Genomic DNA, 19478 nt, shown 5'->3' on the forward strand with positions numbered 1-19478 from the left:
TCATAAAATATTCATTTCAGCTCAGTTCAGTTCAGTTCAGCTCCAATCAAATCAGTTCAGTTCAGTTTAGTTCAGCTCCAATCAATTCAGTTCAATTCAGTTCAGCTCAGTTCAGTTAATGTGAACAGGCCCTAAGGGCCTGTTCTCATACGATTATTTTCAGTTCGATTCAGCTCTAATAAGTTCAGTTCAATTCAGCTCTAATAAGTTAAGTTCAGTTAAGTTCAGTTCAGTTCGGTTCAGTTCCTAATTTCCTTCTCTTATAAAATATTCATTTCAGTTCAATTCAGCTCTAATAACTTCAGTTCAGTTCAACTCTAATAAGTTCAGTTCAGCTCAGTTCAGTCAATGAGAACAGACCCTTAGCTTGTAAATTGCATACAACATCAAGGCATACACTTTTTTAAATCAATCAATAACTTAATATTAAAAATGATTTCATAATTAATAAATGAATTTTAAAAATTAGATGAATGATTTATAATTAATTTTAACATTAAAAAAAATTAATATTAAAAAATAAATCAAAATTAGCTAATAAAAATTACTCCATAGTATAATAATAGAACTTTTAAGGATGAGTACCATACAATCATCCTATATATTCATCTTAATATCTCTTACAATATCTAAAATAATTGAAATCGTGTTTGAAATTTCTAAACAAAACTTATATTGTTTAAACTTAATTTTTCAATTAGGATTTATTTACCGTAAATCTTTGTTAATTTCATTTTTTAGAATAAAATTAAAGAGTAGGAAAAAATGCAAAAGAGAGCTTTAAAGAAATAAAGAAGAGAGATGATTGCATGCAATGAAGACAATAAGGTATACAGCTTCCCTTGTCAACATTGGACGAAACGGATTGACGTTGACTACTCAATGACGCCCGCACACTCTCTTTCTCTTTCTCTTTCTCTACAAAATTAAAACTTTATCTGTGTATGAGTGCACCTTTACTACTATGAGGATCTCACATATTCTACTGTTTTTTCTTTTTGATTTTGATTTTGAGAAATTTTTACTACACTTTTCTGAATTCTGATCATGCCATGCACCTTTTATGTTTCCATTAATCCCCAATCATAACATTGTGCTAACACTTTCACTAACCTAACTCTCCTGCCTTATTCGAATTCTATGTACGACTACCTGTACTCGTAACATCTACAAATAATCTTCTTATTAAGTTTGAACATGCATATTAAGAAATTTATACAGTAAAGTGAAATTGTATTGTGAGATAAAGAAAGTTAATAGAAGACTCCACATCACACACTTTATGCATGAAGCTAATTTAGGATGAATAAATAATTAAAAATAATTAGTGTTGCATTATTCATGCTCTCAACATGTAATATCCAATGCCCTATAGTATGAGATAATCACTTTTTCATATATGAGTATATTGGTAAAGCTATGATGTTATGGATCGCGGTTAGTCGTACACAATTTTGTCATACTATGGAAATTATAGCTAATTGATTTCATATGATGATAATGAGGTGCTTATTCAGTTGATTTTTGTTAAACTTGGGACCTCAACTAGTTTACTAAACTGAGTTGAATTGAACTGAATTGAATATTTTATGAGAGAAGAAAATCAGGAACTGAACTAAACTGAACTGATTGGAGCTGAACTGACCTGAACTGAACTGAGCTGAACTTAAATGAAAATAAGCTGAAAAGAACAGACCCTTGTACTCCATAGTCCATATATAGCATTATTTGTTTTTTTTTTTTTTTTTTTTTTTACACATTACTATTGTTTGTGCTCCAATCTCATGTTTCCAATAGTTCGTTGTCTAAACTCTCAAGTGATTAAAATTATAAATACTGAATGATTTGAAAAGCAGCCAAAATAATTTGTGAAATGTGTAATCCAAAATTTAAGTAGAAATTTGGGTAAATGGGTAGCACCCGACCCACACAGCAAGCATGAAATGCATAAGATGGTGGCCAGTGGTGACTGATAATCTTTCAAATCCGATTACTTGAGTTTTGTAGTAAGTGATGTGCAACAGCAATATGAATATATACACATTGACATTTCTTGATCTCCGTGCTTTATTTTGTTTTTGGTGTTTTTTGTTTTCACTTCAACCTCAACCATCATCAACTAAATTAGGAGTAATTATAAAATATACTAATACAGTACTACTCTGTTATTTCGGATAATATACTACAAGAGGGGGGGTGAATTGTAGTATGTTCCTAGTGCTTACTTTTCGCGGAATATAAAACTGATTGCTGTTAGGAACTTAGACAGTGCAAAGCGGATTTTACGAGGAAACCATCCAGGGCCCAACTGGAAGTAAAACCTCGACCCTACCATAGGGATTTCAAATACAAACCATTTCATTATAATAGGGCAAACACCAAGTTACAACATATTATGCACAGACCTTTACTCACAAGTTCCTGCTTGGAAACTTGCTACTCGATAAGACCCTATCCTACCCAATCTAAGTACCACACTTAAATTCACTCGTACTACCAAAGTACTACTCACTCGGCCTCTCACTAGAAGCTTAATCGGCTTCACCTAGAAGCTCACACATTGCACTCTTACAATATAATTATTACGAGAATCCTCACGAACTCTCACACCCCAATACATAAAACACTCAAAACCCTTTTTCCCAATTACAAGATCTCAATGGATAACTCTAAATACATACCAATGAATAAAGAGATAAAACTAATATGCTGGACACTCAAGATCTGATCTGGAACTGTCTGGACGAACTAAAACCAAACCTGACTGGAACTTCGACCAGGAGGTTTGACTTAGCTTCGTGGTGAAGGATGAAACCATTAAGCACGACCACTGCACTTCGTCAACCTCGACTTTGAATGAATACATATGAGCATATTTATAGTACACTCGAATCATTCTTTTCGTAAAAGATAAGTTTTTATTAAAAGATAGAAATAAAAGATATTTTCCAAAGATAAGTTTTCCATAATTATATCTTTTGTCAAGAATATATTTTGTCAATAATAATAAGATATAATTACCATAAAATCAGATTTTATTTAGATTATATATTTTCCAAATATACTAATATATCTTACCATATCTTTTTACAAAAGACATAATTAACATATCTTTTTACAAAAGATATACTTGCCATAAAATTAGATTTTATTTAAAACTTATTTTGCTGAATATATTTTCCAAAAATAACTTATCTTTTTCCACAAGGATTTATTAGAAAATAAATATCTTTATTCTGTAAAACCAAATCCTTAAAAGATATGCACGTGGTAGATAAATATATAATCATTAAATTCGACCTGCGACCTTTAACGACGTGGAGACGTAAGTTCCAATTAGGTTTTGGAACTCTGACAGTCTCTGAGTTCCTGACAAGTCAGTAACTCTAATTTCATTGACTATCATGAGTTCACCTTGGTTCTTTAGACTTGTTCCAGACTGACTTTTATGTCCAACATACTTACATGAATCCTAGAGCGATATACTTCGATTTCTCCGTCTTCATGTTGTTTCTTTGAAACTCTTGTTCTGGAATCTTGTAGTATTGATGTATTCTAGTTCTCGGGGCAACGTTCCACTTCTGGGACCGCAAGCCAAGTTCCTATTGGAACTTGCTGTCTTCATGTTCCTGTTAAGGAACTTAGATAGTTCTTGTTAGAGAACTAAGTTCCTGTTAGGGAACTCTTTATGTACCTGTTAGGGAACATGCTCCGGCTCTCGTGGGAAAGCCTGCCGAAAGTTCCTTCTGGATCTTGTTAGAGAATACCTTCAGGTTCCTTCATAGTTTAGTTCTCGTGGGAGAACCTGCTTTAGGTTTATTCATTCTCTCTTGTTCCTCTTGAAGTCTTCTATGTTCCAACCCATTGACTTCGCCTAAGTCAGTTCCTGTCTTCACATAAACACTTAAGAGAAACATTAGATTGAAGTTTGTTTGTCATAAACAAACTTCAAGTGAGAGAACTAATTAAACTTAAAGCTTATGTAAATACTCCTACACATATACGACTCATGTATGCATAGTGTACTTACCTTATGAAGCTAACATATGCAAACACCTATTTACATAGTTACCTTCATGGTTCCTTAGCCATCATCATGCTTATCAACCATAACACTCATCATTGTTCTTGTTCTTCTATTGCTTATCATATATTGCTTAAGTTCCTTATATACTTGTCATTGCTCAGGTTCCTTGTATCCTGTTCCAAGTATAACTTGTTCTTTCTATGCACAACTTAGCAAACACATTAGATAGATAATCATCATTAGTTTACAATCATCAAAACCTAATTACTCAACATACTCGCAGTAACTATAAATAAGGTGAGTGCATGAAAATGAGTGGAAGACAAACGAAACAACCGATTTTTTACTGTATTTTTTTATTTGAAAAAGAAAAAAAAAAAGTCAACTTTTAGCTGACAATAATCAAATCAATTATCAATATCACAAAGTCTATTCATTACATTGCGTAACAATTTAATAATGCTTAGTAAAATTAAGCTTTATTCATCATATTATGATTCATACGGATCTCAAAAACTAATTTAACAATCAACAATTAATTGACCATCAATTTGAACTACATTAAACGTTTTCAACGTACTACTATATTGATTTTTTTTTTTTTTTTTTTACTCCTATTCCAACACAAATGCACAAAGGAAGAAGAAATGAAAATAAGTTGAATTTGCATTTGTTATTGACTCGATCAAATACAATATCGTTACGAGTTATCAAAATTATTTTGAACATTCATTTTATGGTAGAGTCGTGAAGCTAAGGTAAAAGATAAGATTGTTAGATTTCGGGAAAACTCTCAGATTGGAGTGTGTACCATTAATTAATATATATAGAGGTTTACAAGAGTCGTAATCCTATTATGATAAGGATACAAAGTATAACAAAATATATACAAAATTATCCTAATTTGCGACAAATATTATCGTAAATATAATATCTATCCCACCCCCGTAGTCGTAGCGGGAGGAGGTCGTACGCTAAGACTGGACCTGAATTCCAGAAATAATTCTCGCGGTAGGCCTTTAGTGAAAATGTCCGCAAACTGATATCTGGTAGGAACATGGAGAACCCGAACTTGCCCCAAAGCAACCTTTTCTCGAACAAAATGAATATCCAACTTTACATGTTTGGTGCGTTGGTGCTGTACCGGGTTGCCAGAAAGGTAGATAGCACTGATATTATCACAATAAACAATAGTAGCCTGTCGTAGAGGACAATGTAACTCAAGTAAAAGGTTACGAAGCCAACACGCCTCAGAGACAACATTCGCGACGCCTCGATATTCTGCTTCTGCACTCGACTTAGATAATGTATGTTGATGCTTAGATGACCAGGACACGAGGTTGTCCCCAAGAAAACAACAATAGCCCGAAGTGGAACGCTGGGTATCGGGACAACCTCCTCAGTCAGCGTCAATGTAAGTAATCAAGCGATGAGAAGCAGTATAATATAAATGTAAACCGTGATCAATGGTACCCTAAACATAACGCAGAATGCGTTTCAATGCCTCATAATGAGGTTTTCGGGGATCATGCATAAAGAGACACACCTGTTGTACCACATAGGAAATATCTGGCCTGGTGAAAGTGAGGTACCGAAGAACACTTGCTAAACTGCGATACAAAGTAGGATCCCTAAAAGGTGGTCCTGCATCTGCACTAAGTTTGGACTTAGTGTCAACTGGAGTGGCTGCAGGTTTATAAGAGGCCATACCTGCACGCTCTAAAATCTTTTGTGCATACTTTTCCTGTGAAAGTAGCAAATAAGAAGATTTTCGGGTTACTGCAATTCCCAAAAAATAACTCAGAGGCCCCAAGTCAGACATAGGGAACTCAGTTTGCAACTGAGAGATGATCCCTGTATGCAACCTGTCAGATGAGGTAGCTAAAATAATATCATCAACATATAGAAGCAAATATGCCACATCATCTCCCTGCCGGAAAGTAAAGAGAGAGTTGTCACTCTTAGCAATGACAAACCCCAATTTGATGAGAAAATTCGCAAAGCGTTAGTACCAAGCTCTGGGAGCTTGTTTCAAACCATAGAGAGCCTTACGGAGCCGACAAACATGAGAGGGAGCCCTCCGATCAACAAAACCTGGAGGTTGATGCATATAGACAGTTTCCTGCAAATCACCATGTAAAAAGGCATTTTTGACATCTAATTGATGTATCGACCACTTTTTAGCCAAAGCTAAACTGAGAACAGTGTGAATAGTTGTCGGTTTAACAACCGGACTGAAGGTCTCATCCCAATCCACTCCAATTTCCTGCGACCTGTCATCACATACAAGACGAGCTTTGTGCCTTTCAAGGTCGCCATTAGACTTGTATTTGTGTTTAAATTACCATATACAATTGACAATATTCACCCCGGTAGGCCTAGGTACCAAATCCCATGTCCCTGTTGAGCTGTCGATTTCCGTGACAAAATCGTGTCAAGAAGGTCGGTTGAGATGGTGTCGTATATCCACTGCTTAACTATTGCATCTAGACGCGTCCACAAAGCATCCGAAATATCCGATGGACGAGGTACAGTGGAGTCAGTGTGATCTAACACATTGTAGGCACAGGCATGGTTCTCAAATAACTCCACCCAATTGGAGTATTGGACTTTCTCGTAGTCAAGAACAAGAGGGATGGCATTTTTTATGTTGTTCACTGTTAAGGTAGGGTGAAACTCCGTCGTGAAAAATGAATTAATTAATTACATACTCTATACTAATTAAACTTTACTTAGTGCTTGTTCTCTTTAGCATATTTTCAATTCAGTTTAGTTCAATCAGTTCAGTAAATCAGAACATGTCCTTTGTACAACATTTTTTTTTTAAATGTGTTTATTTTATTTCCCTATTTTTTTATTTTTTTTTTTAAAAGTCGTGAAGTACAAATCCTAAAAAAATTTAGAGAACAAAAATGGGAGGAATGGAGAGAATCAAGTGGAGAAAAACAGCAAAATGAAAATTGGTAAGAAGGGATGAGATGATTTGATGTAAAGCTGCATGACTGTGTCTGTATGTACGTGAGTTGTACCAATACTTGCATAAATTCTCAAAATCCTTCTTTACATTTTTTACAAAAATAAATCAAAATCATTTTTATTTGCAACAATATAATTAAGCATCAAAATCTTAGACCATCAATCATAATTTCCATTTTCTATTTATAATTTTAATTTTGAAGGGTCAATAAATCGTGATTTTTGATGTAGTGTAGTAATTAATATAAATGACATATGGATGGATGGATGGGATTTGTGAAATTGATCCATGCATGAATCCCATTCAGATCATTTTGTTAAGGATTCCTCATTCATTGTCTGTGTAGTAATCAGTGTTGTTTTGTACTAGTAATCCGTATTAAGCCATTAGAGTCTAGTATTACAGTACTGATTAACACTTATCTGACTCAAACCCAACCCGTTTATTTGAATTGACAACTCTACTTATTACTCGTATGGAGTATCTGTATTACTTTTTGGATTTTAAATTATTTTTAAGTGTTTTTTAGCAGCACTTAAGACTTTAGGCCCGGTTGTATTCACCTTATTTTCACTTATTTCAGGGTTAATAAGTTCAGATAAGATAAGTTCAGAAAAAATAAGTTTAGATAAGTTGTGATAAGAGTTAATCAAGACTACCCAAGTTTAATTTATAACTAAAATAAGTTCTAATAAGGGATTATAAGTTCAGATAAGATCAGATAAATTCAAATAAGGAAAAATCAGGTGAATACAACAGATTTGTATTTAACCGCAACAGTACATACGGAGTATATAATTTTCGGTTTGTGATCCAATTTTGTTCAAAATCTTTCAAAAATTAATATTGGTCCAAATCAATATTTTGTTTTAATCTATCCATAAAATCTTCTACTTTATAAATAAAATTAACTTTCTCCTTCCATATGGTACGAAATTTTTTTAAAAGCTATTTCGTACAAAATACGTAGTATTACTATATAGGTTTAAGTTTTTTTTTTTTTTTTTTTTTTTTTTGTACATAATGTAATGAACGTGGTTGTGGAAGTGATGAAACTTCCTTTGTTCCCTTTGTAGTTTGCAATGTGTTGAGTAATTAGGTTTTGATGATTATAAACTAATGATAATTATCCATCTAACGTGTTTGTTAAGTTGTGCATACAAATAACTAGTATTATGTTAGGATGCTTTTATTGCTTTCTAGTATCATGCTTAGGTTGCTTCCTATTTCTTCTATCATGTTAGTATTATGTTAGGGATAAAGATTTAATCTTTAATGTTTAGTGACATGCTAGGGTTTGTTATTAATCTTATTAGTATCATGCCTAGGATCTTGCTAATATTATCATGCTTTGAGATTGAATATTATTATTATGATGATTGTTGTGTTTATAATCAATATTATTATGTTGCTTGATATATTATTGTTATTGTTTGATCATGCCCTCTCTTGCAGGTTTAAAGGGAATTTGTACTTGTAATCACGCTTAATAAGATAATTAATAATCTTGTTTAGGCTAATATGATTTTAATTCAAGTGATCGCCAATAATAGATTTCTTTGTGCATTAATATTCAACCAACATAGATTAAACAGGTTTAGGATTAATATATTGTTTGTATGTTAGTTAGAAAGCGCACATGAATATGAGAAGAATAAAGTAGAGGCATATTTTTAGGGCAGGTTCAATCCCTTTTAGGTTGGATTTGTACCTTCATCCCCGAATATCCAGTCATGGTTTCAGGCCACTATGGAGTTAGCGATCTCATGGATCGTGAAGGGGTGTAACCTTCACCTTGTGAACGGTTTACAAGTTCCTAAAACTTGTTGGCGACTCTTTTGCTCTAACTTCCTTCCCTTTGGACGCCACCATACTTAAGTGTATGATCACAATAGGGCTCAAGTGTGGGATGCTTGAAATAATTCCCTGCAATAAGCAATAGAAGGAACAAGAGCAATAATGAGTGTTATGGTTGATAAGCATGATGATGGCGAAAGAATCATGAAGGTAACTTTGTAAATAGGTGTTTACATATGTTCGCTTCATGAGGTAAGTATCCTATGCATACATGGGTCATGTATGTGTAGGAGTCTTTTAATTTAGTTTAGTTTTCTAGTTTGCTTTTATGTTAGCTCTAGCTTAGTTTGATCTTATTTTAGTTTTCTTTATTGTTTTTATAAATATAAATAACCTTCTATTTTATTTTGTTATCCTCAGAAGTTTGCTCAGTTTGTGTGATAAGCATGATGATGTTAATGATTGAGCAAACTTCTATCTAATAAGAGTCTTCTAGTGTTTTGATGTTTGCAGGATAAGTAAACTCCGGGAGTTGAAGTGAGGACTGAAACGGAGGAAGCCTAGAAGACTAAGGATGGCAAGTAAAGCAGAAGAAGAGTTCCAGAAAGAAGTTCTACGAACAAGACTGGATGAAACTACAAAGTGTTCCCTGATGGGAACACGTCAAGAGCTTCTTAACAGGAGCAAGCTTCGGTGTAATGCTGGAGACACCATGTTGTAATGACTTGGTCTGCGAAGTCTAGTGTAATGCTAGAAGAGTGACAACAAGTTCTAGTGTAATGTTGGAACTTGGCCTACGGTTCCAGAAGTGGAACATTGCTCCGAGATCCAGAATACATCAAGACTACAGGATTCCAGAACAAGAGTTTCAAAGAAACAACATGAAGACGTAGAAATAGAAGTATATTGCTCTAGGATTCATGTAAGTATGTTGGACATAAAAGTCGGTGTGGAACAAGTTTATATAGAAACAAGGCGAACTCCAGACAGTCAATGAAATTAGAGTTACTGACTTGTGAGGAACTCAGAGACTATCAGAGTTTCGAACCTAATAGGAACTTAAGTATGCACGTCTTTAAAAGTCGATATTAATGATATATATTTATCTAAAACGTGCATATCTTTTAGGGATTTGGTTTTACTAAATAAAGATATTTATTTTCTAATAAATCTCTTTTGGAAAAAGATAAGTTTGTTTACAAAGTATTTTTAAACAAAAAGATAAGTTTTGAATAAAATATAATTTTATGTTAATTATATCTTATTATTAATGACATATTTTATTCTTAACAAAAAGATATATTTTCGAAAAACTTATTTTTAGAAAATATCTTTTAAACTTATCTTTTGATAAAACCTATCTTTTTCAAGATGAAATGAATAATTTGAGTGTACTATAAATATGCTCATATGTATTCATTCAAAGTTGAGGCTGACGAAATGTAGTGGTCGTGCTTAATGGTTTTATCCTTCATCAAGAAGCTAAGTCAGTCCTCCTGGTCAAAGTTCTTATCAGGTTTTGGTTACAGTACGTCCAGTGAGTTCCGGACAGATCTCAAGTGTCCAACATATTAGTTTTATCTCTTTATTCATATATGTGTATTTAGAGTTATTTAATGAGATCTTGTAATGGGAAAAAGGGTTTGAGTATTTTGGGTATTGGCATGTAATGAGTTTGAATTCTCTAAAATTCATGATGGAGTTTGAAAGTCTCTAAAATTCGTGTAGGAGTTTGAAAGTCTCTAAAATTCGTGTAGGAGCTGTGAGTGCACAGTGAGTGAGCTTCTGCTGAGGAGCCGAGTGTAGGCACTCCGGGAGTGCTGAGTGAACTTAAGTGGGACTTCGGTTGGGTAGGATAGAGTCCTATCAGGTAGCAAGTGTCCGCGGAAAAACTTGTGAGAAAGGTCTGTGTGTAATAGGTTGTAACTAGGAGTTGCCCTATTATAGTGAAATGTTTGTGTTGAAAATCCCTTGGAGGGTCGAGGTTTTACTTCCAGTTGGGCCCGGGAAGGTTTTCTCGTAAAATCCTCTTTGCACTCTTTAAGTTCCTAACTTTAACTGTTTTATATTCCGTGAAAATAAGGCACTAGGAACTTACTATAATTCACCCCCCCCTCTTGTAGTATACCATCCAAATAACACAATGTGGCCATGTATGATGGGGTATTCACGATATTTTAGGAGATGAAACATATAGAAAGAGATGAAACGAGGAATCAATTCAGTAAAAATAATTTCACTTCAATAAAATTTAATAATTTAAAGAAGAAATATAATAATAAAAAAAAAATCAGCAAAAATAATTTAAGTTCAATAAAAATAATTTAAATTCAACAAAAATAATTTTAGCTCAGTAAAATAATTTCAGTTCAGCAAAAATAAGGTGAAGTGAATGGAGCCTAATAGAGAAAATAATTAGACGAATAGATCAATACTTGCATATACAGAGTACTTAGCAATTACGAGTATAAAAACAATATAATGCCATTAAAAAGAACACGAATGAAAGTATAATTCTCAGTGCCACAAGTGATGCCTAATTTAAAGTATAAACATATACGAATATACTTTGTGAGGCCGATAAAAATAAGTAATCAAAACCTTAAATAACATTATACTAAGCGCCTGTTCTCTTCAGCTTAATTTCAGTTCAGTTCCAATCAGTACAATTCAGTACCTAATTTATTTCTCTCATAAACAATTCAGTTCAGTTCAATAAATCAGAACAGGCCCTTAGGTCTAATGATGAATTATAAAAGATAATAATAAAATGTTGATACTTTCTGATCACCAGATAATAATAATAATAATAATAATAATAATAATAATAATAATAATGGTACAAGTAGCTACAACAGTTGGTTCAATCTACATCGCCTTATCATTGATAATGAAGTTTGAGATGAGAGGACCATATAATAATTACCAGTAGTATGTGAATAATAGAGTTGAAAAAAGGTAAAATTTGATGAGATATGCACAGCATATATACTGTTGGTCTTACGGATATTGATATTGATAGCACGAGTGTAACGTCTCCTATAAAACAATTCACTTGATAATGCCATGTACGACTACATCTTTGCTTAGTTGTTGCCAGAAATATCTTCCTCAACTCAAATATCACCTAAATTAAGCGCCTGTTTTAATTGATTGAATTGAATTGAACTGAATTGAACTAAGATGAATTGAACTGAACTGAATATTTTATAAGAGAAGGAAATTAATAACTGAACTAAATTAAAGCTGAACTGAAAATAAGCTGAAGAGAACATGCCCAAAGCTAGAGCCATCTACATTATTTTTAAGGAGATGTTAGGACTCTAGAGTTTAGGACACTACTTTTTGTGCATGCAAGTTTTTAACATTTTCCTAAAAAATACCACTCTTCCCTCTAGAGAGATTTTGTATTATGCTACTGATTTCATTTGCGTTTTTAATTTAGTTTTGATTTTAGAAAAGTCACTTTAATATATTCGAATATTTTTGGCCAACTGTAGCAAATTATATTGATATTTTTTTTCCTTCAAAAAATCAATATTTTTTGCTACAGTTGGCCAAAAATATTCAAAGCTTCTTCAAAAGAGGAGTTGAATAAAACTTGAATTGTAGATCGATTTTCTTATTAATGCTTCAAGTTTATTAAATTTTTTTGCCATATTCATCCCTTAATATGTTTTTAGAATTGTTTTCATTTTATAATTTAAACAGATAAATACGGAGTAAATATTTTTTAAAAAGGTGTTAGTTTGTGAAAATCAATTTTGTTAAACCAAATAGACGCAATTCTTCACTTTTACCGAAGCCTTTCTTGCATGGTGCAACTTTTCTGCTATGCAAACTTTGGTGCAATCCGATCACATACAAACATTGACACTATGCATATTCTCACCACACAACACAGTAGATAAGCATTGCATAATACAAGTAAAGACAAATCAAATTATAATATTCTTCACAATTCATATCATCTGATCGATCTTAATTTATTTAAACCTAATGATGCATTTAATGTTAATTTATACTAGTAATAATAAATAACGTGCACAATAAAATTAATACAAATATGAAGTACTCGTAGGATGTGATAAGAGGTAAAGGACAAAAGAGTTTGTACAAAATAGAAATAAAATGAATAACAAAGCCCAAAACAGATTATATAATCAGAAGAAAACAACAAATAAAGGTAAGATGAAGCAGAAATAGAATTAGCAGAGTTAAAAGGGGGAGAGAGATATTATTATTAGCAGAATAGCAGCAGGCAGCAGCTGAGAGGTTTAGCAGTGTTTACAGGTAACTTTTATGAAAATAACAGCATATTGTATTAGATTTACCTTAGCTTCCTACTCTAGCTAAAAGCTGTATGTGTATAGATACTAATTAATCACTTTATCATCATCATTTACTTCATGCATGCAACAAATCAATACTCCAGAGTTTAAACTATAGTTTATTGTTAGTTCATTATGAATCTGGACCCGGATTCAGTTTGGCCTAACTAGTCGGATCAATTTTGGGTTGGATCCACCAAAAAATGAGAAAATTAAATACTACGCATTTCACATAGTTGGTGAATTGAATTACATGTTAGATATGAATTAAATTTTTAAAAGTGAACACACGGAATAAAATTTTATTGGAGTATTAAATTTTATAGCATAATTAAAATTATATTGTTCTTGATAAAAGCTACGGAGTACTTTGTATAGTAAATTAACGTTTAATTTTTGTAGAAAAATGATAAACATAGCCCTTAGGGTTATGTATAAGAAACTCAAAAAGGAAAAATTGAGGAAAAATTAACATTAATTACACCGATTTACGCGTAATTTTTTTATAAATTCCCAACTTAATTCCATTTTGAAAAGTATATATTTTGCTTATACATAGCGCCCTAAGGGCTACATATATCATTATCCATTTTTTATAGCAAATTAACGTTTAATTTTTTTATTTTATTTTTATACGACTTAAATTGTACAAAAATCCGAATTGTTGAAACCAAGAGTAAATTTAATTCTAAGATCGATGGATGATGGATGTGAGTGAAAGAAACTTGATTTGCTATCAACGAGATGACATTGAGGCTAACCATCAATAGGAAGATCAACCGACACGGTTGACTAATCTAAATTTCATAAATTTAACCTATTTATCAAATTTTATAAACCGTTGACTTGTACATATCAAACAAATTGGTTTAGCCGTTTAGCTGGATTTTATACTTCATCTCCCTTAAGAATATTTTGAACTTCGAGCATTATTAGAGCCAAAGGGCCTATACACGAAAGCCTTTTTCACATGACATATATATGGCAAATATGCTCACCTGTTTAAAGGTCTATTTTTCTAAATAATTACTCAGTTCATCTCAATATACATATACTACTACGGAGTATAATTTTTTTTTTTTTTTAAGAAAATTGAACATAATATGGAGTTGAAATATACTAAGCTTCAACAAACACAAAGAATAATTAAAAATGAATTAAATACCACTTTTTATATGTAACAAGTATTGTAACATATAAAGTATTTTATTTTATTTTATTTTTTAATGTTCGATGGATTATGGAAAATTAAACTTCTCATTTAAAAAGTTCGACTTAATCACGGTGATTTAAACAATTTCATAAACTTTTAAGAATTGCTATATGTATAAAATTCTACGATTTTTTTTTTCAAACAAATAACTTCATATATTTGCACAATGTAATGTAGCAAGGGAATATTAGGTAGATCTATATCTATATGTATGAAATATTAAATTGTTGGTCGATAGAGATGAAAATAAATAAAATAGATATCAAACTATGTACGTGATTATACTTAGTAGTTAACATGAATGGTGGAGACTTCAGAGTTGAGAGTGTTACATACTTATATGCACGTGAAGTCGTGAACAATTGGAGTTTTATTTCAATTCAAGTAATAGTAAAATAAATTAATTTAAAACAAATAAAAGTAAATATTTTCTTTTTGTTCCATCAATTTTCATTTATAGAGCAAGATTATTCTCACATATTAAGCCACGAATAGTATGGTTCATAGTTCAAACATGAACTGCAAACTACGAGCATGTTCACATTTATTAAACTGAATTGAACTGAATTGAGCTAAGCTGAATATTTTATGAGAGAAGAAAATTAGAAGCTGAATTGAACTAAACTGATTGGAGCTAAACTGAACTGAACTGAAATTAAGCTGAAGTGAACAAGCCCTACGTAAGATATTTAAGATGTGAATACAGTTTGATTTAAGTTTAATACTTCCTCCATTCTTTTATTATTGCACCATAAGGGCTTGACACAAAATTTTTGGAAGTGGAAAAAAAGATGAGATAAAAAGGTAGAAATACAAAGTTGCCCATGTGAGATGTGATTGTATACACAAAATAAAAAATAAGGGTTGAAAAGTAAGAGTATATTAGGTATTTATAGTATGAACACAAATATTTTTTTTTCTTAAAATGGATATAGTGCAATAGTTGTGAAACTTCCTTAAAATACAAGTGGTGCAATACCGAGTATTAAAAAAGCGGAGAAAGTAAGACTCATTTTTCATTTCGGACCGGCTTTTAAATAACTCTAGGCATAAATACACAATATAAGGGGCAAAAATAAATTTCCAAAAGTTCCAATGCAAATGCAAACTACTGATAAAATATTGGAGTAGTAAAAAAAAAATCAATTGAAAATCCCAAGCTCATCAAATTTACACACTCAAAAGACAAATATTTTACCTTAAGTTTACCTCACCCATCTAATAATTTAACGTTACGTTACATTACCTCAGACTACCCCTTACCCCCCTTACACACTAGCCCTGCCTTCCTCTGCTCCCATCTAAAAGATTTCACTTCTTACCAAATTTTTATTTTCTTTATTTTTTAAATATATATTTTCAAATTTTATAATTAATAAAAATTAAAAAAATCCTAGTGTACTATGCTGACATTTTTGAGATATTGTTTCAGCTTTATCGATTTTTGCTAAAATCTCCTCCCTTTCTTTATCTCATTTTCCCCTCATCCCCAAAACTTAAAAAATTAAGAAATTAAATAAATAAATTCAAGAAAATAAAATAAATTTAACAAAAATACAAAAAAAATAAAATAAAAAAAAGCTCATATTTTCCTTCACTGACAGATAGGAATACCCTCTGCAAATTTCCTAACACACGCACGCATACCCCCTTTCTCTCTCTTCATGTCATACATCATTACCTAAAGCCAACGGAAATCATAAATGTGCACACATAAATTTTAAATAAATAAAAATTCACAATAATAACAAAATAAATAAATACTCTCAAATAAATATATTAGAGAAATAAAAAAAAAAAAAAAAAAAAGAAAAAAACAGGACAGGACAGAACAGAAAAAACCACAGTATATTGGGTTTCGGGCCCCTACCATACCACAACTCTTTCTTTTTAACACCCCTTCAAATTCTCACAATTCTTACTTGAAAAATTTCTCATAAAAACTTTGGGTTATTTTTATTTTAGGTTTGTGTGTTGTTTGAAGATGGACCAACCTTTTTTTCTTCATTTTGATAACAGTGAGTCGAATTTACCACCTGGGTTTAGGTTTCATCCTACTGATGAAGAACTTATTTCTTATTATCTGCTTAAGAAAGTCCTTGATGGTAATTTTAGTGGTAGAGCTATTGCTGAAGTTGATCTTAACAAGTGTGAGCCTTGGGAACTTCCTGGTAATTCTCTTTCTTTTCTTATCTTTCTAATTGTTCGCGATTGTTGTCGCGTTGATAGTGTAATTTAAACTTGTAACTCGTAATGGTTAAGTCCGGGTAATTTCTTTTATTATAGTATTACTAAGTACTAACAACTTTTCTACCTTGCTTAGCTTTATCATAGTTAATGTATGTTTTGACTAAATATTTTTTTTGTAGTTTTAATACAATTTCATGCTCATTCATTCAATAAAATTATAGTTATGAGCTCATGATCATATATAATGTCCAAGTTTCTCACCTAGTGTTACATAAAACTTTACGAAAATATTTACTATTGTACTATTTTTCCAAACATTATGTTAACATGAATTTTAATATTCCCAAGAATTATACAAGTAAATGTCAAACTTAAACTTTATATTATGTGATGAGTGCAGAGAAGGCGAAGATGGGGGAGAAGGAGTGGTACTTCTTCAGCTTAAGAGACAGGAAATATCCAACGGGGTTACGGACTAACCGGGCAACCGAAGCTGGTTACTGGAAGGCAACCGGGAAAGACCGGGAAATTTACAGTTCCAAAACAAGTGCATTGGTTGGAATGAAGAAGACTTTGGTGTTTTACCGGGGAAGAGCTCCTAAGGGTGAGAAAAGTAACTGGGTTATGCATGAGTACCGCCTCGAAGGCAAATTTTCTTACCACTACCTCTCCCGCACCTCTAAGGTATTGGATTTAGTTGTCACGTTACTAGTTTAAAATTTAATTACTCCCTCTTTGTGTAAATGTTACAAGTTAATTTGGTTGCATAAAAAATTATGAAGGGTATGTTAAAATTGTGATGTGTTGTTTTGCATGCGTTTAGCAAGTACTACTATGATTGTATTGTATGAATAAATTGATGAGAAAAATGAGAGAAGTTGAAAGGATTTTTCATGGTACAATCATTTTTAGTGAAATAAGCAAAACACTACTTGAGTATTCTCATCAGGTAGTAATTATTGACATTTGATATGATATCTTTATTTCAGGAACATCATGAAATGACTTGTGAAAATATATTCGTATTTTGTAGCTTGTAGTTTTCACAAAGTTATGATGAGTTTGAGACTACATTTTGTATGTTGCTAAATTTAAGGAGTGAAATCAAGTAAAAAAATGTAAATAGTTTGTGCCTTTTTTTTTTTTTTTTTTGAGTTAATTCACGAGATAAACTTAACAACCTAATTTTTGTCTTTAGATCATACTTGTATATATGTCACTAATTTTGTACTAGGGCACATTTGTTAACACTTAGATTGTGTGAAATTTTGTTAATAGGATGAGTGGGTAATCTCAAGGGTGTTTCAAAAGATCGGTAATGGAATCGGAACAACAAACACCGGCACCACCAACACCGGAGGCGGAAAGAAAACTCGAGGCAGCGGAATCATGAGCAGCCTCTACAACTACAATAGTAGTAACAATGATGTATGCAGCTCACCTTCCTCAGCTTCAATCTCTATCTCTCAGCAGCTTCCACCACTCCTAGACTCCTCCCCTTACGGCGGAACCATGAATGAGGCTTGCTCCTACGACGATGGGAGCGAATCCAACAACACCAACAACAATCCAATCAAGAAAGAGCACGTGTCCTGTTTCTCCAACAACACCAACAACAACAACATAAATATAAACAACACCAGTAGTACCAATAATATTAGCAACTTTAACCCTTTTGAGCCCACATTTGCACCCCCACCACCAATGATGAGCACTCCACCTCCTAGGAGTTGTACTAGTAGTAGTAGTAACCCATTCACCTTATCCGGCGTAGGGTTACCGGTTTTCCCTAGCCTGAGGTCCCTCCAGGACAACCTCCACCTCCCTTGGGTCGGTGGGGGAACACCGGTCCAAGGCGGATGTGAATTAGATGTGATGATGGGAGGTACTAATGCAACATGGGGTGGCACCAATGGCGGTAGCGGGGTCGGGCTTGATCATTACATTGGTGGTGGAAGGGTGGGAATAGGTGGTGGTGGGAGTGAGCTAGACTGCATGTGGAGTTACTGATAATGACAAGGCTTGCTAATCAGTCTGCATGGTGTTCTTGCATTGCTTGTCTGAGTGGGTTTGACTTTTGGGGGCCTTTAGCTTTAGCTAGCTATTCTATGTATGTGTTAATCAGAGTTTGATGTGAGTAGGGTTATGGTATGGTATGGTATGTTATCTAGGTTGTTTGGTACTATGAGTTAGTTTCTATTTCTACTACTTGTTTTTATTTTTATTTATTCTTGTTGTAAGTTTATGTGTGTATTTCTTTTTATTAGGGTTAAAAAAAACTTTGTCTCTAGCTAGTGTGGCTATTGTTGTTGTATGTGTGTTATGTACTTTGTGGAATCTTTGTTTTGTACTATATTATTAAATTGATGTGGTGTTATTGTGGTATTAATTGAGTAGTTGTGCATTGTGTTGATAGATTATTATTGTTTTCTTAAGTCTACATTATATGGGTTAATTGTGTGGTGTTGAAATTTTATTTTAGTACTTCAATTTCTTTAATTGATTGATATTGTTTTAACTAGTGTTTGACTCGGGCGATGTCCCGGGTTGCTAGTTTGTACTTGTTTAATTTGCTAATCAAATTCGATTGTTTAGATAGTAAGACTTGTTGGTTTTGACTTTAAGTTTTGCTAAAAACATTTTTTAGTTGTCGAACTCAATCATTACATGATGGAAACAAATAGTATAATAAGACACAAATTAAATTATCTAATTAACTATAATTTTGTTGGATAAAAAAATATAATTAATAAATGACTAAGATGGTAAGACTCTTAACTTAAGACTTGTTGGTCTTGAGTTCAAGTCTTGTTATAAGCATTTCTTAGATGTAGACCTAATACATGTGAAAGTGACATGTCATGTTTACAATCACATGTGGCGCATATTGCTGACATGTCAAACTTGAAAAGGGTGACACGTGGAACATATTCTATTTTAGAA

At 32.5% G+C, this 19478-nt stretch overlaps 1 protein-coding gene across 1 annotated transcript; it reads left to right on the forward strand.

Annotated features, from left to right (window-relative positions):
- The first annotated feature begins 16231 nt into the window (after positions 1-16231).
- LOC145576736 (protein CUP-SHAPED COTYLEDON 2-like) lies at positions 16232-18690 on the forward strand. Its single transcript, XM_081634452.1, has 3 exons — positions 16232-16516; positions 16936-17219; positions 17814-18690. The coding sequence occupies exons 1-3, from the start codon at positions 16330-16332 to the stop codon at positions 18543-18545; spliced, it is 1203 nt and encodes a 400-aa protein (XP_081490578.1). The 5' UTR covers positions 16232-16329; the 3' UTR covers positions 18546-18690.
- The last annotated feature ends 788 nt before the right edge of the window (positions 18691-19478 follow it).

This window comes from Chenopodium album, chromosome 13 (assembly GCF_948465745.1).
Source record: "Chenopodium album chromosome 13, dcCheAlbu1.1, whole genome shotgun sequence".
Taxonomy (NCBI): Eukaryota; Viridiplantae; Streptophyta; class Magnoliopsida; order Caryophyllales; family Amaranthaceae; genus Chenopodium; species Chenopodium album.

Bases quoted from the DNA above. Each gene is read 5' to 3' on its own strand.
- LOC145576736 (XM_081634452.1), top strand. From the start codon at position 16,330: ATGGACCAACCTTTTTTTCTTCATTTTGATAACAGTGAGTCGAATTTA. The intron at 16,517-16,935 runs GTAATTCTCTTT...TGATGAGTGCAG, and splicing joins TGAGCCTTGGGAACTTCCTG to AGAAGGCGAAGATGGGGGAG. The intron at 17,220-17,813 runs GTATTGGATTTA...TTTTGTTAATAG, and splicing joins ACCTCTCCCGCACCTCTAAG to GATGAGTGGGTAATCTCAAG.